Genomic DNA, 27,243 nt, shown 5'->3' on the forward strand with positions numbered 1-27,243 from the left:
GGTGATGTACGATTCTTGCATGTAGACCATTGATTAAAGAGCCTCAGTCCTATTTGAGAAGACCATTTCTACTAGTGACAAAAAAATTGGTTAGTCTGTAGGTCACTACCCTGTGGCTGCTGTGAAGGGCTCCTGCGAGTGACAACCTTTGTAGTGTGGACACCTGTCCCCAGTGGGCCTATCTGAGCTGACAGGCTCAGTCTGTTTTCCGGAGAGCTAACAGATGGTTGAGTCTTTCAGCTTGTACTAACCTGAACTAGACACCAGCAGTAAACTAGAGTGAAAGGATCAGTCATATTCTGTTACTTGAACAGAATATGACTGATAGAATAGAATACTGAGAATACTGAGAGAATATAAAAAACCTGAAACCTTCAGTGACCAATCCCTATTTTAATGACAAACTCAGTGATTCTGTTTAAACACGAAATATTTAACCTTTCCAGATAAAGATGGCAGTTTCATAGGTTTTCAAAATGCTAATGGTCAGCAGTTTCCTTATTTGTAATACCTGGAGTGAGCAGAAGGGCTGATTTGTGGCAGTAACATTTGCACACTAGAGTGCTTATCAAGCTGCTTCATATCTTTAAAGCCTGAGAAACTGTGTTCAGACTTGGAAAATAAAAAACCCAAACACTTTGCACTTCAGCACATTTAAAATTGTATTTGTTATTTTGTACATTATGAATCTGATTTTTGAAGCAGTAATGTAAGATGAAGATTGTAAGCATCTCCTTGTGTGCAAGAAATGTTGAAATATATTCCCAACAGGATTTTTGCTGGACAAAGTTTGGCGAAAGGCCAATATAATTATTATTTCTCTTCACCCGTCTGGGCCCAATTTAAGTCAATAAGCTCATGTCTAAATTGAATTAACAGATCCCTTATTTCAGTTTTGATTTGATAGAGAAATATAATTATTATTAATTATTATTATTTAATATAATTAAAACATTATACGTGCAAAAAGATATAGCTTTTCTAAAAAGCTGGTTTCTACAAAAGGAAAAGTTTGCAGAGCACTTGATGACTATCTATAATTCTCTGACTAGAAGTCTAAAATTAAAGTACTGACAATTAACTTCAGTAATAGAAGAGCACACAAGCTCCAACCAGTCACTAGCCAAGAATTTGCTAGTTATCTGTTCAAGCTATGAACAACAACCAGTGTTGTTCAATCTATTTAAAAAATGGCTTAAAAAAATGCGGTCTAGTGAAGTGGCTTGACAGGAATTGTTAGGGCTGTGATTTTATAAGTGATTTCACGAAGTAACAACTTGGAGTGTTTCAACTTAGCAAGTTCTATTTGCTTATCAAAGCAAGAATAGGAAAAATCTTATCCCAACTCATTAAGCCAGTGTAAATAGCAAACACCTATTTTATAATTTTCCCTACTTCTTTTCAGATAAAATACAAGAAAGATCTTTCCAAGATGAAAGGTGCAGCTCACTTTCACTCCCTAACAGCTGAAGACAACTTAGTCCTTAAACAAGCCCAAAGTGTTAACAAGCTTGTCAGTGAGGTAAGGGGTTGAATCGATCTGTTAACAAGTTTGAGCGCAGCTCATACAAACATTTGTGTCTGATGGGTAAGGACTACAAATATAAAAAGCTGTTGTTCTTATTGCTCTGTGCGTAACAAAAATGATCTGTGTGTAGCACTGTACCTGGAGAGAAAGGTGCAAGAACAGATCTTCAGGTGCTGTTATTTGGCACTTCCAATGATCTGTATGAAAGCATGGGGAATTAACCCCGGAAGAGTAATTCTAATTCTGTCCATGTGGAGAATAGAAATCTAAAAAAACCCACTGAATTGTGCTCTTAATATGCTGTGAAGTTATAATCGTTAATGATTCAGGATGACTTGGGTGTGTACCTTCGCGTGTTTCAAAGAAGGTTCTACTGATAATTAAAAAATAACACCATCAGAGACAAAATTGGTACCATTCTGTTAATGCAGGTTTCTGTTTTCTTCCATCATGTGGAAGACTGTGAGTTACTGATAATGCATTCTTCTTCTGCTTGGCAAGGGAAGGTTGCTAGGGAATTCTCAGTAGATTCTGAATTATTAATTTATTTATAGTGTCATATCAGCTATAAAGCTATTAATAAATGTGAGTTTCTAGAGCTTCCCCATGGCAGTTTAAAAACTTATACTCCTGAGATGTCAAAGTATAAAACCTTCAATAATGAAAAACCCCTGGAAGTAGGACTGGAAGGGGCCTCCTGGGCCAGTGATTCCTGGCTCCTGCTGTTTCGGCGCAGTATCATATAATCCTCTTCTTCTAATTTCTAGCCTATATTTATTCCTGTCCACTTTATTACTATTGTGTTTTGTGCCAACATTGCCCTTTAGTTTAAAAATTTCTTCTCCCTACATGATTACCTTTCTGAAATGTTTACAAACGGATATAATTTTCTTCTTCCTACCTTTATTTTCCCAGACTAAGCAAGCCAAATTCTTCTCATCTCAGTCTTTCACTGCAGCTGTTACAGGCTGAGTGCATTTTCCTTAAACAGGAACGACTGTAACGAGTACATAAGTTCTTGATGAGATCTTGCTGGAACCTGGTACATAGCATGCGCACTTCCCAGTGCCTGCTCAAAAGTCCCCTCTTGCTCCTGCCTTGGACTGCATTTGCCTTTTTCATGGCTGTGTTACTTTGGCATCTCGCTGTCTTTCTGTGGTCAGCCTACATATGAACAGTTTTCTCTTTCTTAGCCTTTCCAGGTGATGAGCTCTTATAGCTGAAATTTTTATGATTACACCCTACATATATTAACCTCTACATTGCTGAATTTAATCGCATTTCTATTACCCCTTTTAATATCACCCTCAACATTCCTACTTCAGAGCAAAGGTAATTCGTGAAAATATTAAACAAGTTCTGTATTTAAACTTAGGCTGAAGAATTCTGCTGGTAAACTTCCTCTGTTCAGTCCTTCCTGTTGAAAAATACTCATTGCATTTTCTGTTTTCATTTGCTCCACACTCACCTTAAAATTCCTTCATAGATCCTTGCTTTTGTCAATAATTTTCCTCCTGGCACTGTCTCATACACTTTGCTGAGGTCCGAATGGGTGAAATTGATTGCATTTCTTCAGCGTTTAAAACGAGAACTAAGTATATGAAAATCATCTTCATATTAATTTTCGTCATATGTCATCTGATGAAAGCAATGTATCAAAATCTCTGAACACTGGATCTGGCTAATAAAAGGTACGTGGAGGAACTTGACAGAGCATTTTTGTCACTAAGGTGGAGTATAAGAAGGATCTCGGAAAAAACAGAGGCTACAGCATGAACTACTGTGATACTCCACAATTCAAGAATGTGAGCAAGATCTCAAAATTCACCAGTGATGTAAGTTTTTAGTACCTTGTGTGTGTCTTGATTAACCTGGTAGCTGCTGGAATCACAAGTCATCTGTGTGTGTGTTCCAGATAAGCATGAGCTGGGAATTTGATTATGACTGATTTTAACCCATGTCTGTACAGCACCTATCCTAGTTTGTCCTGATAGATAACTGGGGCTCATTTTAAATAGGATTATGAGCAGAACTATTGTGATATATTGAGGAGAGGTTACTTACAATGAACTCCTAATCTAGACAAGTAGCTGTCAGTTGTTACTGTTATCTGTCATAATTATTACTTATTTCATTGCGTATGTCCATTTCCTGACTGGAAAGGTAGGCAGAGGATAATTCACCAGAGTTAACGTCAGAGAGGAACATGTTTACTGTGTGAAAGTAATCAACATTAACAGTTATACTGCTTGTATCTCATGATATGAAGTATAGTTTTGCTTTATACTGCTTGCTACCATTCTCTGAAATCCAGGAGGAGTAAATATTTGCCATACAGGTGAGATGGTAGAATGGTTAATTTATCTTGTTTTTGAATTCCCTACTCCGGGCTTGGTGAAAGCTGCACCAAAACAGTCCAGGTTTGGTAGATGATTAACTGTTCATTTGTTAATGTACAAATAATGCTTCCCTGCAACTTCATTCTTATATTTATTTCTGATGAAATAAGATGCAGCAATAGAATGCAGAGGTATCTCCTGTATGTGGCATTCAGGTAATCTGAAGAATATGTAAATGACATCTTGTGAAATAGGAAACTCACAGAGGGTTTTAGTTTTTATTTTTAAAGTCCCAAGTTTGTTGTGAACTCATGAGTTTCTGTAGTGGTACAACGCTAGTAGACCACAGCTCTAATAATTTGTCTCACTGCTGCAACATGTGGAAACTCATAGAAAAACTACGTATATTTTCTCAGATTATTTTTGCTTTTTTTGTACAGCTTAAATACAAAGAAACCTACCAGAACCAGATGAAAGGTCATTATGTAGGTATTGGCATGGACAAGCGAATGCTACATGCCATGAAAGTTGGCAGCTTGGCAAGCAATGTAAGTCTTTTTTAATCGCATTTGTATGGTTGTAGCGTTCTTGTCTTTAAGTTTTTCCAGAATTAAGTTGGTAGAAAACTTTATATCATATTGTACTGAGGATCTGAAGGATAGATATGTTGAGTAGATGAGAAATTCTGGAAACCCTTTTGTACTGATTTATAGCTCACTGTGTGGAAGAAGTTAAAATAAGCAAATTCAGTGATCTGGCAACATACTGAGCTCCTTCAGTTGTCTTTGACATCAGTAGGATGCTGAAAGTTGCTTGCCACCACCCCCAGGGTCAGACCTTTGCTGAAAAAACGGTCTTTAATGAAGATTTCTGAATTCCATTTTAATTTACTGGGTTAGTCAAGAAGCTATTTTGTTACATACCATTCCTTCAAGTACATTATTTACAAATCTGTAAGAAGCTTGAGAACTAAGCAGGAAGATAAAAGAAATGTGTCATAGGTGGAAGTTAAGTTAATGCTCCTACTGTTGGCACTGGATTAATTGAGGAGCTGAAAAAGAATCAATTAGTGGCTAAACTATGCAAATAATTTCATTTTCTTTGTCACTCATGACATTGAACTTACTTTGTTTCCTGCATTTAATATTAATATTATTGTTTCTCCTTTCCTCTTGACTGATAATTATTCAGACGAATGACAGCTTAAAAAAAAAGATTTATTTTTTGTTCTCCCTGTGTTTCAGATAGCCTATAAATCTGATTACAAACATGACGTCGTTGACTACAATTACCCAGCTACTCTCACTCCTTCATATCAGACAACGAGGAAGTTGGTCCCTTTGAAAGATGTAAATAATTATTTTTTTTTCCTATGACTTATATGGCTCATCACTCTCTGTAGGAAAGATTGTGATAGTTTGCATGTGTCAAATGATGATTTAATCATGGGAGCAAACAGCTAGTGATAACAAAGTTAAGGCAAATAAGTGCAGGGAGTCAAGAGGGCTCAGAGGAGTAGAAAGTGCTGCCACTTCCTGTCATTGGCTTCAGCACAGATTGTACAGTGATGCGAAATAAGTGAGTTCTGCCCTATCCCCAGTCTGTGTTGCAAAACATCTTACCATCCTGGGCAGCTTCAACAGCAGCATCAAGCATTGAAAGGACAGGGAGACTTAAATAGGCTTCTCATCCTTCATGAATTCCCTCAAGACAGGTGTTCCTCTTTGAAAGAGAACTTATTGGTCACATAATGTTCCTTCTACCTGTGGTCTGAGCAAGAGAGGTGCCTTCTGTGCTTAGGGCTGAGTTACTGATGGAACAATGTGTAGAAATTTGTGTAGTGCTGTGGTTATATGTGCTCTACAGATAAATGGAGGACGTCAGACTATAGACGATACCATACTTGCACCTCTCACAGGCATTAAAAGCTTGATTGATCTCATCTACCATTTGGAGCTTAACCTGTGCCTTAGTTAGTAGCACAGTCACCTGGCATTACTTATAAAATCAACAGGAAGAGAGCAGCACCTCTGCAGAGCATTTCTGACTACCTAATATATATATATATAACCTGTCTTTCCACTGAAATTGTGAGAAACCAGGGGCCAGCTGCCTTAGGGAGGCCATTAACAATATATGAGATTTACCTGGGCCTAAATACCTCTTCCAAGAAAAAGATGGTAGTGTGAAGAGATAGAATTGAGGACCCTGATGTTTTTGAGGGAGTACTTGATATATATACACTTCAACTGTAAGATGCGCTATTACCTCTTCAGCAGTAATGTCAGCTTTGTCTTTGCAAAAGCTTAAAAAAGTAAAGTTCAGTGTTTGATTACTTAGTGTGTGAGAGCGCTGTATTCTTAAAGAGTTCAAAGTAAGCATGAATTCATGTCCCAAATGTACAAATTAGTTCTGCTGACTCTAAACATTTCAGCACTACCTGTGGCTCTACAGTTCATAATCAGCATCTGGATTTGGAGCATGTAAATCCATTGGCCACAGAGACTCAGTTGCACTAGTTACGACCATCATCTAGTAGTTTGAAACAGTCCCAGGTTCATCTGCTCACTGATAACCGACATGCTTACTTAGAACTCTTTGAGAACACAACTCTTTCACACTTTAAGCAATCACAAGCAGCAATAAATACAGTTTCGGTTGAAAAGAAATGATCCCTTTCTGTGGAATTAAAATTCTCTCTGTCTCTATGAAGAAGCAAATGAACTGTATGAAGTACCTTGATCACTTTGGACCTCTGAGATAATTCAGGCCTTTTTTCCTAGTTTTTGTCATGGCAGAAAGAACAAGTTTACATTAGGATACCTGACATAAGAAGGCTCGCATTAAAATAGTTTCTGTAACCCAAAGTCTCTCGAAATATACTCGCCTTTACTGATAAAAATTGTTCTTAAGAAACTAGTTTTGAGCAGCGTGATTTGCAATATTTGGAAAGTGACGATTAACTACAGTGAATATTAATTAAGGCCTACAGAGGATAGTAATTGTGTCCTGCAGTGTAGCACTGAGTCCTCTGGCAGCAACAGGTTTGAAAGAAAGCTTCTCTATGATTTTTTTATCTTGCATAATTTTAGGATATAATATATTCATTTTGTAGCTTACTGTTGCTGCTACCATGTTAATGTGTTAGGAATTTAGTGGGCTCAAATCTTATCAATGGCTGACATTAAATTGACTTTTTTTGTACCATAAGTATGTATTTTACTTCTCTCATCATCCATACAAAACTCTTACCACACAGGGAAATTCTGTGATTAATTATTATGTTAAAACTCAGTAGAGACAGAATGTAAGCTTTGCACAGCGTTACATGGACAGACCTCTTAGCAGACAGTTACAATGTGCCATTATAAAGATAGTCTGATAAAAACAATCTAAGTGATGGTTAAGAATATCAGTTTTATAGGAATGCTTTGGAGGACCAGCTGAAAATGCATCTTTTTATGAATTAGTGGTTTTGAGGGGGAGGAGTTATAAGTGAAGTTTGTTTTCAGAGTAGAATAAAAACCGTGACCTCAGACTAGGAAAGTTTCAGAGCATTAACTCAGATCTCATCCAAGAGATCCTGGCATTTTTCCTCACCTCAATTTATTTGGTTTAAGTAATGATTTATCCAGAGTATTAACTAACAAATCTTTGTCTACTCAATCTGTCATTTTCCAGTCTGAACATTTCTTCCTTTATTAAATCTTTTTTTTATTTCATCTTAAATTAGGTAAACTACAGGCAAAGCATAGACAAGCTGAAGTACAGCTCTGTTGCCAGCACTCCACAGATTGCTCAAGCCAAAATAAATGCGCAGCAGCTCAGTGATGTAAGTTCTGTCATAATTAGCCACCGTTGTTTATTGGAATTATGAGATAGTTCTATTTTATAGCATTTGTAGCACTTAATAGTTCATCAGCAGATTTACAACAAAAACAAGAATACAAGTTGCATGAGATCGCTTTTAAAGATGTCGCAAGCGCACCAGTAGATCTAATATTTTCCTTAATTTTCAAGATTTGTATTAGTGTGCTTTGTTAGGGTTTTACCTTCTGTGCCTTTATTAAATGCTTTTTTTAAATAATATATTTTCTACTTATAGATAATAAGTAAGTATTCTGTTTATAGGATAATTATTGTACTTCCTAGTATCTAGGTAAAAGTTATAATTGCCTTATTGCCCTCATATTTATGTCAGCCATACCTATGAATGTATCTGTAACATATGGCACTAACAGCCTGAAATTCAACAGCAGTCAATCAGCGTAACAGTCATATTTTTAGGGAGTTAAAAATAACTGAGTTTGTTGTTGACTCTTTAATGTATGGCAGTTGAACTACCGAGCCCAGTATGAGAAGACAAAAACAAATTACACTCTACCTCAGGATGTACCTCAATTAGTCAAGGCAAAAGCCAATGCTGAATTATACAGTGAGGTAAGCCAAGCAGTGTGAAAATGTTGATATTCATGATGCTATTAATAGAGAGAAATGAATGTAAAGATGGTGCTACTGTTTCTGAAAGTGTTTAGTGTTTATCAGCAATCTTTACTAAACAGCATGAAATATTGTAACCAGAATAAATAGGGATATAATCTCAAGTACAGTGAAATAACTAGACCTTTTTTTCAAGACGTTTTCAGATTATTTGAATTTGTTTGGTAAATCAGTGTTCACTTGACAAAATTAACTGCTTCTGAGGTGGTATTTGTGTGAAGAACCAACATTTGCACAGCTCTAATAACTCAAAGCCCACTGAAGTCAATGGAAAGAAACACAGTGACTTCAGTGAACTTGGATCAAGCCCACTGTTGCTGCCATTCGTAATTAATGACAATATGTAGTGATTTACTTAGAGACCTGAGTGTTAAAATCGAGCACTTGCAGGAAAAGTTTAACTTCTATTTAATTTTTAAAGTAGTTTTCAGGCCTCCATTGTTGTAGATAGTTTTGGAGGGAAAAAAGCCCAACAAGACAAATAAATGCAAACCCAGAAAAAAACTCCAGACTTATTACTGGTGTGACTGTTATTTTTAAACCAGTTTCATAATTTTTCATGGTTGTGAGTTGGCATTACTGCAAGTTTTTCCTGGCATATTCATACCTTTTTTCCTTCCCCGAAGTTTTATTTGAGTTGTGTTGATGGAATGTTGTGGAGAAACACTCTTTGTGGCTATGTGTTGGGATTGCATGCTCATTGTTAGATAGTAGTAAGATATAACCGTACAAAAAGCCAAATCCAGAAATCAGGGCTTCCTGGGTACTTCATTAGGTGCGTGCATAGTATGCATGAAGGCATACTTGATCCTGCTCTAATGGAATTTCAAGTGGAACCTTGAAAAAGAGCTTAAACAACTAGTACTTTAACTTCCACTAACTTTCAGAAGTTAAGCATGTGATTCTCATGCATTTCATCTACGTTTGTGATATAGTGTGGCTCATGAGTGAGCTTTTGAAGCAAATCGTCTGATCGTAAGGGTTGCTTCACTGAGCTTTGCTTCACATTGTGGGGTGGTCTCAGAGCACATGAGCAGGATTCCTTTTGAATACAGGCACACTGAAAGATGCTCTCCAGCAGCTCACATAAAGAACTGCAGCTACAGATAGGTATTCAGTGCATGGGACCTGATTAGCTCTAGTTTGGTGGGGAGGGAAGAAAAACCCTGAAACGAGTAGTGTGATGTATGATTCTGAGCACCAGCTGTTCTGCCCTATAGATCAGATCCTATTGATCTACACTATTTGTATATGTAGACATAACCACAGGCACTTTTGAAAAACCTTCCCTCCCCCAATGTCTGTTTAAAATTGAGAGCTATTGGTGCATGTTCTGGGGTTTGAAGTGCCTGTAAACTCCAAGAATAAAATTCTTGACTCAATCCTGGCCAATTAATTAGCTCAAAATGATGATGAACTGTGACTTAAGAAGGTTCCACTTTGTGGACTGAGTATATTCATACTTCTGTTTTGCCTTTAGTAATTTACATGTTAGTTTGAAGATCTTGTGTGATTATGTGTTAGTGATATGTTGCTGTCTTTCCTTTCTCAGATTAAGTACAAAGAAGGCTGGGAGAAGAGTAAGGGCCAGGGCTTTGAAATGAAACTTGATTCTCTGCCTTTGCTTGCTGCCAAAGCTTCAAGGGATCTTGCCAGTGATGTATGTTATATTTAATTACCTAGGAATTAATCTTTATATAAGTTGCTATAGCACAGGGAAATAAAGCTTAGCTCACTTCGTCTGCATTTTTAAGTCCTGTATTTGGCTGTCCATCTTTCTCAATGGCTGATGAACAGTTGGAAAACTTTCTCATACTGTGCTATAAAATTTCACTCTCTGAAAATTATTTTTTTAAATACAAGTGTACAGAAGGAAGTAAAATTTGCAAAATAATAGTGGTTCAATCTTCCCATAGTAAAATTCAGTTTTGAATTGTTTATAGCCTCAAAATGCTGTTATCATCGACTGCAAAGGGAATGCGTATTTCTTTAGTCTGCTTCTTTAACAGAAAAAATTATATATGTTTATATATTTTTTTATATATATATATATGTATAAAGTTTCCGAACGAACTGTTTTTAAACAATGTATCTCATGTTTCTTAACCTGCGGAGAGGCAGAAAAAGAAGTAACTTTTCCTGCAGCTGGAAAGTGTTCAACAATAACGGTGATTTGAAAATCCCACCTCATTAAGAAAATAAAGTCTTGAATTCCTTACTTGGTTTTTACATGATTGATTTCTTATCTTTAAGAACCATATAATTTAGCTAATCAAAAGACTTTAAATTTATAAGCATATCCACCTCAGAGAAGTGAGCCTTAAAGAATGAGGTTAAAGACAACATAAATGAGACCAACCTTGCACCTTTGGAAATTTCTAAGAAAATCTGGGAAATCTGAAGTGACAAAGTGAGAATCAGACCAAGCCCTTGTAAATTTTGACCATCCAAATCGCCAGTGAAAAACATTGCTTATCTCGTGGGTAATTGGCAATGTTCTTTGACTTAAAACTATTTTTTTCCACAGATTAAATATAAAGAAGAATATGAAAAAACAAAAGGAAAAGCAATGGGAACCAAAGATTCAAGACTTTTGCACTCTCTGCAGGTGGCCAAGATGAGTAGTGAGGTAAATTATTTATTTTTATTACTCAAAAAGTGTTTTTCATAATTATGAATCTTTCAGCAACAACATGTGATCTACCACTGTTACTGCTTTCACTGTAAGAAATTCTTGGAAGCATTTAAAAAAAATTGGTTTCCTTCTTCCATCTGCTAATCTGTAATGATTGCACAGTATTTTCGTTCTCATAGGTAATTTTGGGTTGATGATGTTCTTATTTTGGGCAGGAAAATAACATCCTATTAAAACCCCAATATAAACACTTCTACATAAAACTTTCAAGCAGACAGAAGTATGTTTAAAAGTAAGATGTACTGTAATAGAGAAGATATCTCTAGAGTCTATGAAATTCATCCTGCCATCTGCTTTGTGGATCTGTCATAGGACCCAATTTCTATGTGTATTTTTTGGCTAATCTACATAAGGACCCAAACAAGAGTGGAGATTTAAGATAGCTTTGACTTTGCAATGCGACTTATTTTCATTCTTTCTATTTCTAGATTGCTTACAAAAAAGATTTTGAGGAGAGTAAGACCCATTTCCATCTGCCTATGGATATGATAAACCTGAGACATGCTAAGAAGGCCCAGGCACTTGCTAGTGACTTAGATTACAGAAAGAGACTCCATGAGTATACAGTGGTTCCAGAAGATATGAAGACCAAATGGGCAAAGAAGGCCTATGATCTCCAGAGTGATGTAAGATGATGTATACTCAGCCTAACTCTTATAAGCAGTATGAGTGTTTACAGACTTTTTCAGTTTTTTGTTAATTCTTATTTTCTATGGATGCTGTTTGATTTGCACTATGACTTTTTTTTTGCACATGCAAACATTATACCTGTGTTCCCCATGCCAATAAATGTAATTTTCCTCTACAGCTTCAGTATAGGGCAGATCTGATGTGGATGAAAGGAGCTGGATGTATCACAGAAGGAAGTCTTAATATACAGCAAGCTAAAAAGGCAGGAGATTTGGTCAGTGAGGTAAGCAAAGTGCTCGAGCTTCTGTCTGTTGTTTATTCAAAGGTTTATGCACACTTACTCCTCTGCATTGTATGGAATAGGTAAGGATTCCTAATATGGAAAAATCTGAGAAATGGAAGAACTGATGGACATCGTTGAGTTATCTTAACACTTCTTCTATTAGGAAATTCTGGGTTAGAGGTTAAAAATATGTTTTCCCATTATATGATTATTATGTCAAGTTTCTGAGGCAGAAGTGCCCATAACTGTGCTTCCACCTCTTTTTGTTCACCTGCCCATTTTGCAGAGCATCATTGAAAGGAATTAGAATTTCCTCTGGTGCATGCTACATGAATTGCATAGAGTTTTCAGGTACAGTGTTGAAAAATTAGATATTTGTTAGCCATGTTTGGAAATTTTCTTACTTTTTGACAAATAAGGGCTGCGACTTTACTGACAGCTTCAGTTTATGCATCTTTTAATTGCTTTCACTTTTTTAATTCATGGTTTCACACTGCCATTAGCCTTCTGGAAGTACACTTCCTTAGCTTCTTATCTATGGTTGAGTTGTCTCACTAGTGCTAGGAAAACTAGAGGACAGATAGAAGAATAAATTAAGGGAAGTTTGACAAGAAAGGTAAAATCCTGGTTAGTGCTGGAGGAAGGAACAGAAGCCAGTTAGTTACTGGAGATCACACTCTCTGATACCTTGGGTCTCTGCCATCCTCTTACTACTCCTGCAAGGGGAAAAAATACATCTTAGAAACAAAAGAAGAGCAGCTACTCTTAGATCTGGTGTCTTGCTAGGGATAGACTGACATCTGCTGCTGTGGTGTGCTGTAGTAATAATCACTTCCACAAATATTTAATCCATAATGATCTGCCTTTTCTTTCCAGTACTGTGTAAGGCCAAGAGACGGCTGACAGTCACTTAAACTAGAGACTGGTAGATATTATTTTAGAGATCTCTATTGCCATACAGAGCCTGGCATTTTGTTATTTCTTTGCAGAATGTCACTGCATTGTGTTCCATGCAATGTGACAAAACATGCTGTTTTTAATCTGCCTCCCTCTCTTCCAGGTTCCTAAAATAAACCGATGAGCACCTCTTTGAAGTGCTGCATGCTTTTTTAACTTCTATTCTGTGTTCCCCTAGCAGACACACGGCGTAAACTGATCTGTTCACCCATCAGTTCAAACGGGAGGATTTCTCTCCTGAAATGCCAGATAATGAAAAAATGCATTTACACCCTTCCTAGGTGAAATGCCCCACTTTGTGGTCGAACTGTTAGAATAAGAATTTGACTAAAGAATACAAGAAATGTTTGCTCAATCTTCCCTATTATGCTGTGGTCTTGAAATAGGGTGCTGCATTTCCTTGTATTGTCTCAAAGATAGAAAGAGATGCTTAGCTTGCTCTCAAATGAGTGATGCAAAAGGCTGAGGCAGAGACATTGGTTCAAAACAGGCCTGATCCAAAGCCCGATGAAGTCAATGGAAGTTTTCCGTTCACTTCAGTGTGTTTCAGTTGTAAAGCAAAAAGTAAGATGGAATAGAAATAAAGACAGTCTTATTTACCAAACTAGAAATGTTAGTCTCTGTGCAAATTTGTCCATTCAAATAGATTTTACGTAAGTATTGGTACCAGAGGATGAATGAAGAACAATGTTTTTTCCCCCATCCAAGACTTGAGCCTTGTGGAGGCCTCTCATAGCTGTCTTTCCCAGGAAGGCTTGACTGCAGTGTCTATGCTGAGCTCTGCTTTGAAAAGAACTGGGAGATGGTGGGGAAGATGTTCAATTTAAGTTACTTTCAGGTCACTGAAATTGCCTGTTCTAATTTAACCGATAATTTAGAAATATCTTAATAATTTGAAAATATCTTAGTAACATATGTTCAGTGCTTTGAACTGAAAAAGTTTCATGTAAGAAAATGAGACAGTAATATTGACTGTGTAGATTTTGAGCTCTCGGGTCCTGACGTAAGTCATACCCAGTTTGTGAAGGACACTCGTTGGTTGAGTCTGCAACCTAGATCTTGTAAGATATAGAATATCCATGCTTGCAGTGTCAGCAACAATGCATTTGGCATACTTTTCCACTACCCTCTTCTCCTCAAAAATACTAACACTGAGTAGTATTTGGAAGCTTAGTTTGTGCTAAAGCTAAGTACTTTAGTTTGTACTAAAGCTATGTGCCAATACTAAAGTATTTGGAAGCTTTAGTTTTAGCTATACTTGTGCTAAAACTGTCTTAGGAATTTGCAGGAGACTTTTGGCTATCAGTCATGTACTTCTTGAAAGCACTACATTTTTGGGGGGAGGTAAATATTGTATAAACTTTTGTGTAACCTGCTTTAATTTGACGTAGAAAAAGTACAGACAGAAGGCTGATGCTCTGAAGTTCACCAGTGTGGCTGACAGTTCTCAGATCAAGCATGCCAAGAAAAGCCAGGAACTGCAAAGTGACGTGAGTCCTTGACTGAATTTGTCTCTTTGTATGTAGCTTACTCATAATGTCATTCCTGATATATGTACACTGGGGTGGTGGTGGAAGAGAACCCAGTCATTAAACCTTTCAATATATGAAATTTTTTGAGATTTATTTCTAAAGGTTTTTGTTTGTATACTTGATGAACTCTCTCATTGACAACAACAAAAATCAAACCCCATTGGAAATGGAAATAGATGAGTGAGGCTTCTCATAGATGATGTCAAAGACCAGAGGGAGGAAGGGGATGCCTCTACAAGACAGTCTTGACAACAAACTTGTGGGTGGTGCAGACTGGATTAAAGTATTGTTGAAATGTGTTCTTGAGAGGATACCTGAATATTCCTGAGACGTTAATGCCATTTGCATGAAAATTGGTTATCCATGAGGTAGTAAAAGTGAGGAAGGAAGCTGGAGGGAAAACACAGTATTCCCAGCTGATCCTCGGGTAGTGCTTCAAAGCAAGGTAGGTGTTAGCACATAGACTGGTACACATCCGTCACAGATTCTGTGTTTCTCTCGACTGAGGGCCCTGTCAGACTACTTAAAGCTATATCAGCCTCGTTAGACCACATGTTCTTCAGCTCTTGCTGTTAAAGTATTTTAACTTTACTTACTTTACTAAAGTACTTTACTTTTTGATTCTATGATTTAGTGAAATGCTAAAATAGGCATAATTTCCCAAACTGGGTGCCTTCAGAATGCTCCCTGTTCTTCCTTGGCTCTGGGCGACCCTGGCAGATAGAGTAGAATAGAAGAGACTATTGCAGTTGCAAAGGACTTACAATGGTCACCTAGTCCAACTGCCTGACCACTTCAGGGCTGAGACGGCACTTCAGAACACTGTGACAGGACTTAGCTGACAGCAACTCACTTTTAAGTTTCCAAAAGAAGAGGAACCTGTTCTTAAAATTGCTGACGGTAATTGTAACAGTAATTATATTCCAACCTGTTTTTTAAATTACTGTTAATAAGTTTTGCCTTGACCTGAAGATACTGTCAGCTTCTTAGTTTTTATATGAAAGAAGCATTATTGCTTCTTGATTGGTCTTTTTTAGGCAGCTACGATGTTTTCTTTTTTTGCTCCTCCGTGTCAATAAAATCCTGGCACTTACTTGGATGAGTGTTGTGTGTCTCAAAAATTACACCAGATTGAATCAGAGGAGGACACCAGTCTCCTGACTCCTGTTACTTATCTCCCATGCACTGGGCAAATGCTGCCTTTCTGTATGTGTGTTGAAGTCAGAATAGTAATCATGGATTTAAAGCTTTATATTAGGGACATTTTTTTTTTTCTGCGAGATGTAGGAAATGTTACACTTTGTGAAATGGAACATCTTTTTATAGCTTTTCAACAGGTCTATCAACAGCTTTATGAGCTTCTGAAACAGAGCAGTTCATTTCTCTGTTAATGTTGCCCTGGGATATAAAATGGAGATGTTTGCTACTTGGGTCATAAGAGGTCCTTGATATTTTCATTTAAAGTTGGAATGTTAGTCCTCACTGGAGTATTATGTCAGCAATTACATTTAGGTCACAAATTTTCTCTGCAGATTCAATTGCTTAGTGTTCTTAATTTCATGCCTAAAATTCACTATTTCTGTGTTCTATTAAAGACTTTCATTCCACCTAAAAAGTAGCTGCAGTTTAATACTGGATGAAATATATCGTTGCATACATTTTGTATATAGTATATGAGTTAGTGTCAGCTTTATAGCCAGTTAAGTAGCTGACTTTAGGAAAAAGAATTAAAGTATCCTGATATGTATGTTGCTTCTCTGCTTCCCTGGAATTTAACCATGAGTAATTTGGTCAACCTGACTCCATGGGTCAGCTTTTAAATTCATATTTGGCCAAAAAAAAGTCATGATGCTACCAACTAACTAATCAAATAAATTAAAACTAACAAATCCTTGAATATTTGAGGTGTTTTAATCAGTACTACTTCAACATTAAACACAGAGTACTGCTTGTTAACCATGCTTTGCTTTCTGTGGACAGGTTGCCTACAGGTCAGGAAAAGAGCAGTTTCTTCATCAGTACACCATCAGCAAAGATGAGCCTGTCTTCATGCTGGCCAAAGCAAACGCTGCTAATATCAGTGAGGTACTGTGTAAGACAGAGGTTCAGATTCCCTCACTCCTGTGAATAGTTACAGCTGCTATGGAAATGTTTGTTCTGTAGGTAAAAGTTAGGTTCTTTCTCTGAGAAGGACCAAATGTTTCAGATGTAAAAACTTTATATCTAAATTTAATTACTTGCTCTTAATTAAATACTGGTCACATCTGCTGTTCTGAAGACTTATCACTTTTAGAGTTTGAAGCTGTGTGTTTTCCATGTGCTTCCAGATGAGTGGCACATTGACAGTTTCACTGGAACCAGTGAGGTAGTGGGCTTACAGTATGTAAGTGAAAACACCAGGATCTGATCCTTAGGCATAATGTTTGCTGGTCATGGAGTGTACGCTGGTCTGATGCCCCTTGAGAGATTTCACTGTGACTATAGAACAAATAGAATATATTGGTAGTAATAAAGAGACTATGTTATTGTCATCTCTTCAGAAACTCTACAAGAGTAGATGGGAGAAGCAGAAGGAAAAAGGATTTGTGCTTCGTCTGGATGCTTTGTCATTCTTGACAGCTAAGGCAAAGAGGGACTTGGCAAGTGATGTGAGTATGGACTCCACCAGCCTTCTTTATTAGGACAGCTGGCAGTCCAGGTTGCTAACAGAGTGTTGGGGATATGTCACATATGTCTCAGTGCCCTGAGCCACCCTTGCTTGATTCGTGCTAAGGATAACAGAGGGGTTGTCTGGGTGATTTCAATTCTGTAATTAGTCAGAAGGTTTTGCTCTGAGCAGTTCAGAGTTTTTACCCACATGGTGACTGTGGTGATCATTTTGACTCGAGAGTGAATTTTTAAACTCAAAATGAAGTGGAAACCTCCTGTGAAGCATCATAGCTTAATACATCTCTGCCTGGCCAGAAAATTCCTGAAAGAACCTTCTGACTCAGTGCTTAAAGAATATTGTTTTCCCTAGAAAGAACCAAAAAGAAAAGATTTCTTACAGCCTTTTGTGAACATATTGTTATTGAGAAAGGGTTTATTCTTTATAAACACTTACTAACCTCTAAGCATTCCAGTTCGCTTTTGCAAATGGACTTCTTACTTGCTTGTATCGAGAGCTAACCGTGTCACAACACTGCTAGACCATTGCTTTACTATTAGCAGAGCTGTCAGTTTGGCAGCTGAGATCGTTTACTCACGCTCTATTTTTTTCTTCACAGATTAAATATAAGGAAGGTTATGAGAAGATGAAGGGTAAGCTGATTGGAGTAAAAGCTGTGGAGGAAGATTCACAGATGGCTCATTCCCTTCAAATGTCAAAGTTGCAGAGTGACCTGGAGTACAAGAAGGCGTTTGAGGACACAAAGAATCAGTTCCAAGTCTGCTTGGATATGGTTAATCTTGTCCATGCCAAAAAGGCTCAGAGTTTGGCCACAAATAGAGGATACAAGACAGCTCTCCATCACTACACAGCCCTGCCTACTGACATGAAAGTGGCATGGGCCAAGTGGGCCTACGGATTGCAAAGTGATGTAAGTCCAGAGCTTAATGTATTTCAATACCCTCTCATTCAACCCCTTCAGATACTTAGGGCTGAGTTTCTTCAAATGTTTATGCTTTTAATACCATGACGTATTTATACACCTATTTTTTCAAATATTAAACAGTTAATATTAAAACAGTAAATATTAACCACTTATTTGCTCAAGAGATATATTTAAGGTGTGAGGTTTTTTTTAGGAGATTTATAATCCTGTTTATGAGCATGGCTTCTTCAAAGCCTGCTTCAAATGTTAATAAAACACTAGGATTCCTAGATGATGTAAATTTTTTTTTTTTTACTTGATGTGAAGGGAGATTAAATAATTTATGATGATAAAATTGGTGATAAAATTCCATATGGAGACCACATGCTCAGCTGTAGCGATCAGATGAACTGTCTAATACTGTAAATGGTTACTGTAAGTTAGACTTTCCATTCTGAGGTTATGAGTCAGAACTTTTCGAGGAGACAGGATGATATGTGTACAGGTCTTGTTGAGGTATAGCTGCTGAAACCCTTCCGGCTTCTTTGAGGAACGCAGCTGTGGTGCTTGTGTAAGCTTTTGGAATTCAGTAGACTGTTGGTAGGAGAGATTTTGTGAGGAAAGTGAGAAGTACTCCTGTACTCTTCCTCCGTAAAGGCACATGGCAAAAAACAAACCAAAATGCTTTCTTTCCAGTATAACAAAAGGATAGTGATTGGGAAATGCTAAATATAATTTTCTTATCATTGCGAATCATTAATGATCTTTTTAACAGTGCACTATGTACAATGAAGCCGAAGTTTTTGCCATGTTAGAGTAAAAATTACAAATGACAATAAGGCGTAAACCACTTATAAAAATTAATTTGCAAAGCATATTGCCCAAGTGCTGGTGAGTCCTGATACTTCTATTTCATTCTGTAATTTTTTTGCTGTCCTTGCAACTGTGCAATAGTGAATAAAACAAAAGCAGGCACTAATTTGACTTGGTTGTTGTTCCTGAGATGTCTGAATGCTTTAATGGCATGTTAAGTGTATGAACACCAACAATAGGACTTTTTTTTTTCTTTGTCAGAACCGATACAGAGCAGATTTGAACTGGATGAAAGGAGCTGGATGGATAGCCACTGGGTCATTAAATGTGGAGCAGGCTAAGAAGGCAGGAGAACTCATTAGTGAGGTGAGATTTCATGACAGCATGTAACAGAATTTGCTGCATAATGCGTGCAAAATGTCTGTATAAAATTAAAATAATTTCCACTCAAAGGGGAAAGAAAAAGGCATACCACATGAAAGCCCTCAAAACCAGGGATAGGACTGGTAATTAGAGGGAAACCAGATACCAAACACACACCAGTAGGAGTCCATATAGCCTTTGCAAAAACAAAGTAGGTGACAAATGATATTATGAATAATAATGGCAATCAAATAGTGCTCAATTGCTACCCACTAGCCTACCTTTTTAATGAAGCAAAACAGGAGAGATGATGAAAAGATGCAGTCATTGGACCCAGAACCTTCTCTTGTAACAGATACACGTTCCTTCTTGCTCCTTTTTCATATATATTCACGTTAGCTATCGAAATTCGTATAGTTATCTCTGTCTGTAGCTATCTATAAGCCTAAGTAGTTTTCATCCTTATTCTCCCTATAACCAGTATCACTTGCAGGAAAAAGCGAACTCTAGAAACATTTGTGCCACTCCAATGAGGCCTTCAAAGGAGGTTCTGGTGGAAATGGTAAAAGGTTCATAGTACTCTGTTGCTGTTATTCTGGAGAGAGTCCTACTGGCCAAATCTGCTACAGTAGGAGACTGAATCCTGTGATTTTTTTAGATAACCACCGGTGTCCATTCACTCAATAACAACATAACCACTGGTGTAGTGTCTCAGAAAAATATGGTCGTCCTTTCACGTCTGCCTGATCGCTAACACTATTTTTTTTCCCGTGTAATCATCTACAATGAAGAAGGATGATTTTTTTATACACAATGAACTAGATCCTCAGCTAGTGTAAAGCAAGGTAACTTCATAAAAGCTAGTATAGTACAGCAATGCTGGCTGGAATAGTAACTGTGAATCTGTTTAGTATACCATTTTGATGTTATAATAGTGAAAACTGCCAAGTAGAAATTTAACCTGCTAGGTTGTTCCTCTCGAAATTTTCGCGAGCACTAAATAATTTTAGGTGACTGTGAGCTTCCTCCATTCTTACATACACACAGTGACTAGCCCTTGTAATACTGCTAAAAAGCAATTGCCAGTTTAGTTTATAGGAATTTTATGTAGAGTTGTTCTGGTCAACTCTTTTTTGTCTCTACAGCTGATCAGGACAAAACATAAACCACTTTTGTCCCCAGTTACCCTTAGCAAGATTGCTCATTTTTAAGAGATTTCTTTCTGAAAGCAAAACATTGCTCCTAAGCTTGTAGTACCTTAAAAGAGTTAATGCTTTTACATCAGTGTTTTGAGCCCCTAAAAAATCAAGATGTTGCCTCAGATAAAATTCCGTGGATCACAGCTCAATTTAAAGAAGAATGACATGCCTTTACACTCAAACACTGAGATATAAACAATTTCCAGAAGAGCCATTAACATGCTTATTTCCTTGGGAGTTCATCACAGGCATTGGGAAAAATTAGTATGCGCTATTTGGAGAAGAGGTAAGAGTATTCATGGGTGTAGGACAACTCATGCAGGAAGGGAAGCTTTTATTGACCTGGCCATATGGAAAGAGTATCATTTTGCCGTTGGATAGCCTTTGTCTTAATTATGTGTGTATTACAAGATCTCACAGAAGCTACTATGAGTACTTTCAAGCAAGCAGAATTAATATCATTATCTAGAAGATGTACCATAACAATTAGGCACAGTGTTAATGGCTGCATTGATTTGCTGTAGGTGTTAGGAGGAAACCTAAACCCTGAAACAATAAGTAAAATGATTGCCATTATTAACACGCAATTGTGTATCAATTCTTGCTTAAAGAAACTATCAATAAAAAATATAACCAGTCATACTGTATTTGAAGTAATCTGAGAAAGATTTTAAAATCCCGAGTTCTGGAGTATTTAGATAGGCAGAATCTGATTTTGAAATGTTTTCCTTATATTTAGGGAGAAATACTTTAATATTAATCGGCAAAAGGTTATTGTTAAATTGAAACAAATATTAATCTGAAAGTACCTAGGACATAAAGATGAGGAAAGAGGAATAATAATTATGTTCACAAATTCACTCTAATCTCCAGCAACCTATGATTTTTCTCTTTCAAATAGCATGAAAGAGCAGCACAAAATTCACAGCTTTGATCTTTTTCTGCTCAACAGAAGAAGTACCGTCAGCATCCATATGCTTTGAAGTTTACCAGTATTAAAGACACTCCTGAGATGATCCAGGCTAGAATTAGTTATAACCAGGCTGTGGATGTAAGTTATAATGTATATACATTATGATTATAAGAGTGGTATCCTCTTTGAACGACCTGATTGAAGCACTGGCTTTCTCTCTCTTTCTTTCTGTGAGATTATCCTTGGGAACCATGAAACTTCTGTGTTCTGGTGTGGTGCATCTCACAAAGAGCATGCTTCTAACTTGGAATGGGAAGTCACAGAGATCCCACTGAAGTGAATGAGATTTTCATGTAAAAAGAGCTTTCTGTCCAATTTGTTTTTTTTTTCAGAAGTAAAATTTAGCAGTAAGACTGACCTTTGACCTTTAGGGACTGGCCTTTTGAGATTCATCAAGAAAGAACACATTTGGGGCTGTTTCCCCTTTTCAAACAGATCTTTCAAATTTCAGTTTCTGCATATTCTTCAGAAACAAAATGTAAGGCAGCATGACAAGGAAGAAAAAATAAATTATTTCAAGCTGTCATCCTGCTGAGAGAGAAATCCAGGAGGGGAAACCTTAAAGGGAAGAATTGAGGCTGTTTGGTGTTTAAACATGTTTATTTTTAATAGAAGAGCGATTTAAAAATATTGTAGACTTAACTGGGATAATACAGAAGTGAATAATAAGCAAAAGTCACTCAAAAAAGACAAGTTTCAAACATGAGAGGGTGTTTTATTGTGAAAACAAGTATTTTTAAAGTGAAGAAGATGAAAGACTTCGTGTAAAACATATGCTATTGTAATACTTATAGTGTCTATGCCTTTGGTTTAATTAATAAGATCCAAAAGGCTTACATCTCAGGCAGGATAAATATAAGTCATTTTGTTCCACTGAGCCGCAGTCAAAATCAGTCTGCTGCTTTACCTCTTCACGCATGGAGTTCTCATTAATTTTCCTCTTATGGAGCTGCAAGACAAGTGGGCCTACTTGCTAAAGAAAGTGGTAGCAGAGTGAAAGGGAGAGTTTCATTCCAATCTAGAGGGTCTCAAACTCTCATGCAGAAATAATAGCCTGGGAAAGGCAAGTTGGGTGCTCAAGACATGGGTCATATCTAAGGCCAAAAAAATAGGTGGCTATCTGTACATGTCTGAAAATTAAGGTGTCAATGTAAGAAGAGACTAAACTGGGAAAAGAATAATGTGAAAGAGGTGAACTCTGCATAGCTGTTGTAGGGGAAGTTCCAGTTAACTGCATAGAACTCCTCTTGTCTATCTGCAGATATCTGCAAGTTAGCTAGTTCTGGGCCAACCCTATATTCTTCCTCCAAGGACTGATATGAGTAGCCCACATAGACACCTGTTTTACAATAGGATCAGTGACCTCCTGAGGTTTTTTTAATCTCTTGACATTGAGTGTTGAGCACCCCCTTGCAACTAGCTCTGGAAATAAATTTGGAGTAACTGCACAGATAATTATCATCATATTTATCTGCTAAAAATGAACAACTTTGGAAATATGTGTTTGGGGAACTTCAACTCCCTGGATTTCTGTGGAATTTCAAAATGTTGGTGGGCCATTCATGGTTGCACATTCTTAATAAATGCTGTTTATTCTTCCTCTCCCTATTCACATATGTTGGAAATCTTATCATATTAATATTCAAATATCTGAATTTTCATATACATTGATTTATACACTCAAAACTTCAAGGAGTTCCTCACTATCATACTCTAGCTGATAGGTGTATCAGATTCCCAAAGCTTTTTGAATGCTTTTTGACTGGTACAGTTGCCTGTATTTATTAATGCTGTTGTCACTTTTCTGTAGTCTTCACTTTCCATAAACCTCTTTGTTAATGCTTTTGTCTGAACTAGTGATTGCGTGTGTAGTGAGTACTTGCTACTGAAATTCACCTCTATTTGCAGAGGCTGTACAAGGAGCATGGAGAGAGTGTAAAGCATCGGTATACACCAACAACAGATCTTCCTGAAATCCTTCAGGCCAAATTAAATGCTATGAATGTCAGTGAGGTATAAGTCTGACCTTTAATATTTTAAAGGAAACTTAAAAAGTTGTTAGTGCTTTGCTCTTTGTCCTACACAGGAAATCATACTAAATTTCTTCTGTTTCCCCAGAATATGATCATTCTATGCTCTAAATGTTTCTGAAGTAACATGAGAAATCAAACTTCATACCAAACTTCCTCTACGTTAGAAAGACTAAGAATGAACAAACAAATACATGTTTATAATGGACATTTGTCATGTCATTATTTCAGTTGTGAACTGGTAGTTTCATTTATGCTAGCCCTTTGTGTTAGAATATGTGGTAACATTGCTAGGATAGCAATAATGCTGCAGTGTCAACCCTTTGAACAGCAACTCAGCTTTCTTCCTGTTCCATATTTCCTAGATTCGCTATAAGGAGTCCTGGGGAAAGATGAAAGACGGTGGCTATCAACTGAAACTAGATGCCATTCCCTTCCAGGCAGCAAAGGCTTCGGGCGAAATCATAAGTGATGTACGTGAACTTACTACTGATGTTGTCCAGTAGGATATGTCAGTCACTCCAGACTGTTTCTGCTCTGCTGAGTGGCTGTTGATGAAAACAGCATGTCCAGCCAACTCTACATCTGGGAGACATCTGGTCTCTGTCTAGTTGGTTGTGCTTTTGGAGATGCAGACACAATGAAGTCTTATTGGTAAATAAGTGATGGGAGGTTTGCGAAAGCAAACACCAGTTGGGAAAGTTGACCAACCTACCTGCTGTAGTGACTGTGCAATCACAGGAATTGTGCATGAGCTGTCAGCCACTGCTAGCTAGGCAAGCTTTGGAAGAGAGAGCTTATTAAGGAAGTTTTACTCTTCAGGGTAGATGATGGGGATAGGCTCCTTAGGGGTTGATTCTGAGCACCTGCACCAAGTTCTTGTCTTCTACCACCTGTGTAATAGCAGATAACTAACACAAGCTATTCCTAAGTGTTCATTAGTGGGGTTTTTTGTGTGTTTTTCTCTAAATAGGATAAAACATTAAAATGTTTTCACCAGTGAGATCTTTCTAGCATCCACTAAAGATTCATTCAGATTTATTATACTGCGTATAGCCACAGTTTGTTGCCCATAGCTCTTTTTCTGTGTTATGAAACCCCTTTTATTCAGGTTTTAACAATCTGACTAATACTTACTTCACTTTTATTCACGTTTCTATTCTTATTTCCTTTTTAGCATAAGTATAAGGAGGCATTTCAGAAAATGAAAGGACAGATGGTTGGCTCACGTGGCCTGGATGGTGATATTCGTATTGCTCATTCAGTCCATGCAGCATCGCTACAGAGTGGTGTAAGTACAAGAAAGAAGATGTGGGCATTTTGGAATTGGTTTCCTAGCAGTGAGTAGTTCCTTATGGAAGATGCATTTAGCTGTCAACTAGCTGTGGAATAGCTTACTGCTTAAAACTTAGGGCTTTCTCTCCCACTTTCCAGATATTTTGATATAATTATATTCTTACCATTCTTTTACATTATTTACTATAAGATTAATTTGACAATAAAAGAAGAATATGCATTCTTGCACAATCCCCTGCTGCCTCCCACTATTGCCTAGCATAGAATATGCTTGATTCAGAAAGCAGTGAAGTATTTACCTGACTTTAAGCACATATGTAATCTAAGAACTATTTATCTTCTTACCAAAACTGTCCATAGTGAGCCTGATTGTGGGGATAGATGGGAGAGTGTTCGTGGATTTCAGTGAGTGCTGGGCTTGTACTGAGATTCTTTCTTGTGTGATGGTACACTTAGATCTACAGGTAACAAGTGTCTGAAGAATTCATCCATCCGTCAGGTTACTCTAAGTCAGTTTGATGATCATCAATAACTCCGGATGTTCATGATCTGGGTGAACATCCTGAACCTCTCAAATTTGCATAATCTGATAGGGAAATGTCATGTGAAAAAAGTTCTTTGAAGATTTCTATGTCTTTGTTTTCCTGGATGGAGACAAGAAGTGAAAAAAACTCCACCACTAAAAATTACATTTAAAACTATGAAATGAAACTGACCAAATCAGTGGAGACCAACAAATATTTTGAGTGAGGATTTGTACTAATTCTGATATAAGTATGGCTGTTTGCATTTTATCCTCAGGCAGTAGCTTCACCTTTTTGTTGTGCTTTCAAGAAACGCAGTGAATTAAGATTTAATTTATCAGTTTGATAATTCTGTAGCTTCGGTGTATCCTTTTTTTAAAAAAAATATGAATAACATCTCAGCTTAATTTAATATAATGAAGATGGCTACTATTTTGATGAAGAATAAGCTGCTACCTATTCTAAGTATTGATCATTCAAAGTATAGTTAAACAAGTTAGAGAAATTACTCTTAAAACCAATAATTTATACTGGAAAATGGAAGAAATATGGAGAATATCTCTTCTGATCAAAACCTGAATTCTAATTACCATACTGTGATATCTGTGTGATCTGTTTTTAATTCGATAGGTGAAATATAAGCAAGGTTTTGAGGATACAAAGACTCACTTCCACCTGCCGCTCGATATGATAAACTTGGTACATGCCAGGAAAGCCCAGTCTTTGGTCAGTGAGCAAGAATACAGACAGCTGCTACACCAGTACACTTCTTTGACGGATGATGTGAGATTGCGGTGTGCCAAGAATGCATACAAACTACAGAGTGAGGTAATTGCAAAATATCCCAGCAATATTTCCCTGTTGGTTCTGATGCAAGATAGTTCTGTTCCAAATCATGACAGCTGACAGTATGTATTTGAGCAGCAGCTGAGGGATAAACAATAGCTGTTCCCCCTTGATTACATTCAGGAATGAGACGTTTTTCTTACTGGGCAGTTGTTCAATGTGTGTGATCAAACTGTATCGAGAGATAAAGTATTAGTAGTCTTCGATGATCTGGCAGAGAAGTGTTTGCAAGTGAGGATGATTGCACTGTTGGTGAAATACTGGTTTTAAGATCTTGCTAACCGTGCAAACTGTTTACTGATATTTGAGTTGGTTTGCATCTGGGTGAAATTCTTGTGTACTTCCACAAGAAAGATGCCTATTGCTAAAAGTCTGAATTGTGACAGACTTATAAACTCTGGCGCAAGACATAACCACTGGAATTCTAAGAAGAATAAGTTTAGCTCCCTATGTAATCTTGAGTAAAATTAACTGGATAATGCCTTACAAATTCAAGGATAGGCTGTGTCTGTAGGCACAGCCTTGAGCATAGGGCTTTTAATAGATTACATTGCCTCCGGAGACCTCAGGAGGGACTATATGTTAAACATGTCTGGCCCCAAAACGCTACTGTATATCAGTTTAACACTTTCAGCCAACAGTCTTAAAGATGGCAGTTTCCATATATCCATCAAGTAGACAAATCTGTGCTTTACTAGTTGTTTGGTCTTTATAGCTCTTTCGAAGCAGAAAATGAGATGATCCTCTTCCTCCTCACTCTTCTCACCATCAAATGAAATAATATTTGTAGTAATTAATATCTGCCAGTAACCTATTGGCAATTTTTGAAAAAGTAATATTTACAATGAGTCACTGCTGGATTTGGTGGTCTGGAAAATATTTTAACAAAGTCTGTACAGTGGCTTAGTGCTACTTTTCCTTAGTGTTCCCTGCTTATATTATGACCACTCAGAACTGTTGAAAACCAAGGCTATTTTGTCTGCAATTCCATGATTAAAAAGCTACTAGCTTTTATTTAAAAATATTTTTATACACTTTTCTACACTGGTCTTATTTTATATATATTTATAAATAAATAATATCTAGCTGTGATTTATGTGTTATATGTGAAGAAAATTCATGTATCTAGGAAAACTTTTTTCAAGGTTACAAATGGAAGCTAG

General features: G+C 37.1%; 1 protein-coding gene across 1 annotated transcript in view; it reads left to right on the plus strand.

The window, feature by feature from the left end:
* NRAP (nebulin related anchoring protein) overlaps positions 1–27,243 on the plus strand; it is a 52,129-nt gene that overhangs the window by 12,650 nt on the left and 12,236 nt on the right. The window contains exons 11-30 of the mRNA XM_086617054.1: positions 1,406–1,522; positions 3,259–3,363; positions 4,308–4,415; positions 5,112–5,216; positions 7,601–7,699; positions 8,203–8,307; positions 9,920–10,027; positions 10,895–10,996; positions 11,491–11,688; positions 11,871–11,975; positions 14,324–14,422; positions 16,445–16,549; positions 17,005–17,112; positions 17,731–18,042; positions 19,111–19,215; positions 21,364–21,462; positions 23,293–23,397; positions 23,780–23,887; positions 24,592–24,705; positions 25,865–26,062. Of these exons, the coding sequence (XP_086473180.1) occupies positions 1,406–1,522; positions 3,259–3,363; positions 4,308–4,415; positions 5,112–5,216; positions 7,601–7,699; positions 8,203–8,307; positions 9,920–10,027; positions 10,895–10,996; positions 11,491–11,688; positions 11,871–11,975; positions 14,324–14,422; positions 16,445–16,549; positions 17,005–17,112; positions 17,731–18,042; positions 19,111–19,215; positions 21,364–21,462; positions 23,293–23,397; positions 23,780–23,887; positions 24,592–24,705; positions 25,865–26,062 (2,505 nt within the window). The remainder of the gene's footprint in view (positions 1–1,405; positions 1,523–3,258; positions 3,364–4,307; positions 4,416–5,111; positions 5,217–7,600; positions 7,700–8,202; positions 8,308–9,919; positions 10,028–10,894; positions 10,997–11,490; positions 11,689–11,870; positions 11,976–14,323; positions 14,423–16,444; positions 16,550–17,004; positions 17,113–17,730; positions 18,043–19,110; positions 19,216–21,363; positions 21,463–23,292; positions 23,398–23,779; positions 23,888–24,591; positions 24,706–25,864; positions 26,063–27,243) is intronic.

The sequence above is a fragment of the Tauraco erythrolophus genome, chromosome 9 (assembly GCF_009769465.1).
Source record: "Tauraco erythrolophus isolate bTauEry1 chromosome 9, bTauEry1.pri, whole genome shotgun sequence".
NCBI classification, from domain to species: Eukaryota; Metazoa; Chordata; class Aves; order Musophagiformes; family Musophagidae; genus Tauraco; species Tauraco erythrolophus.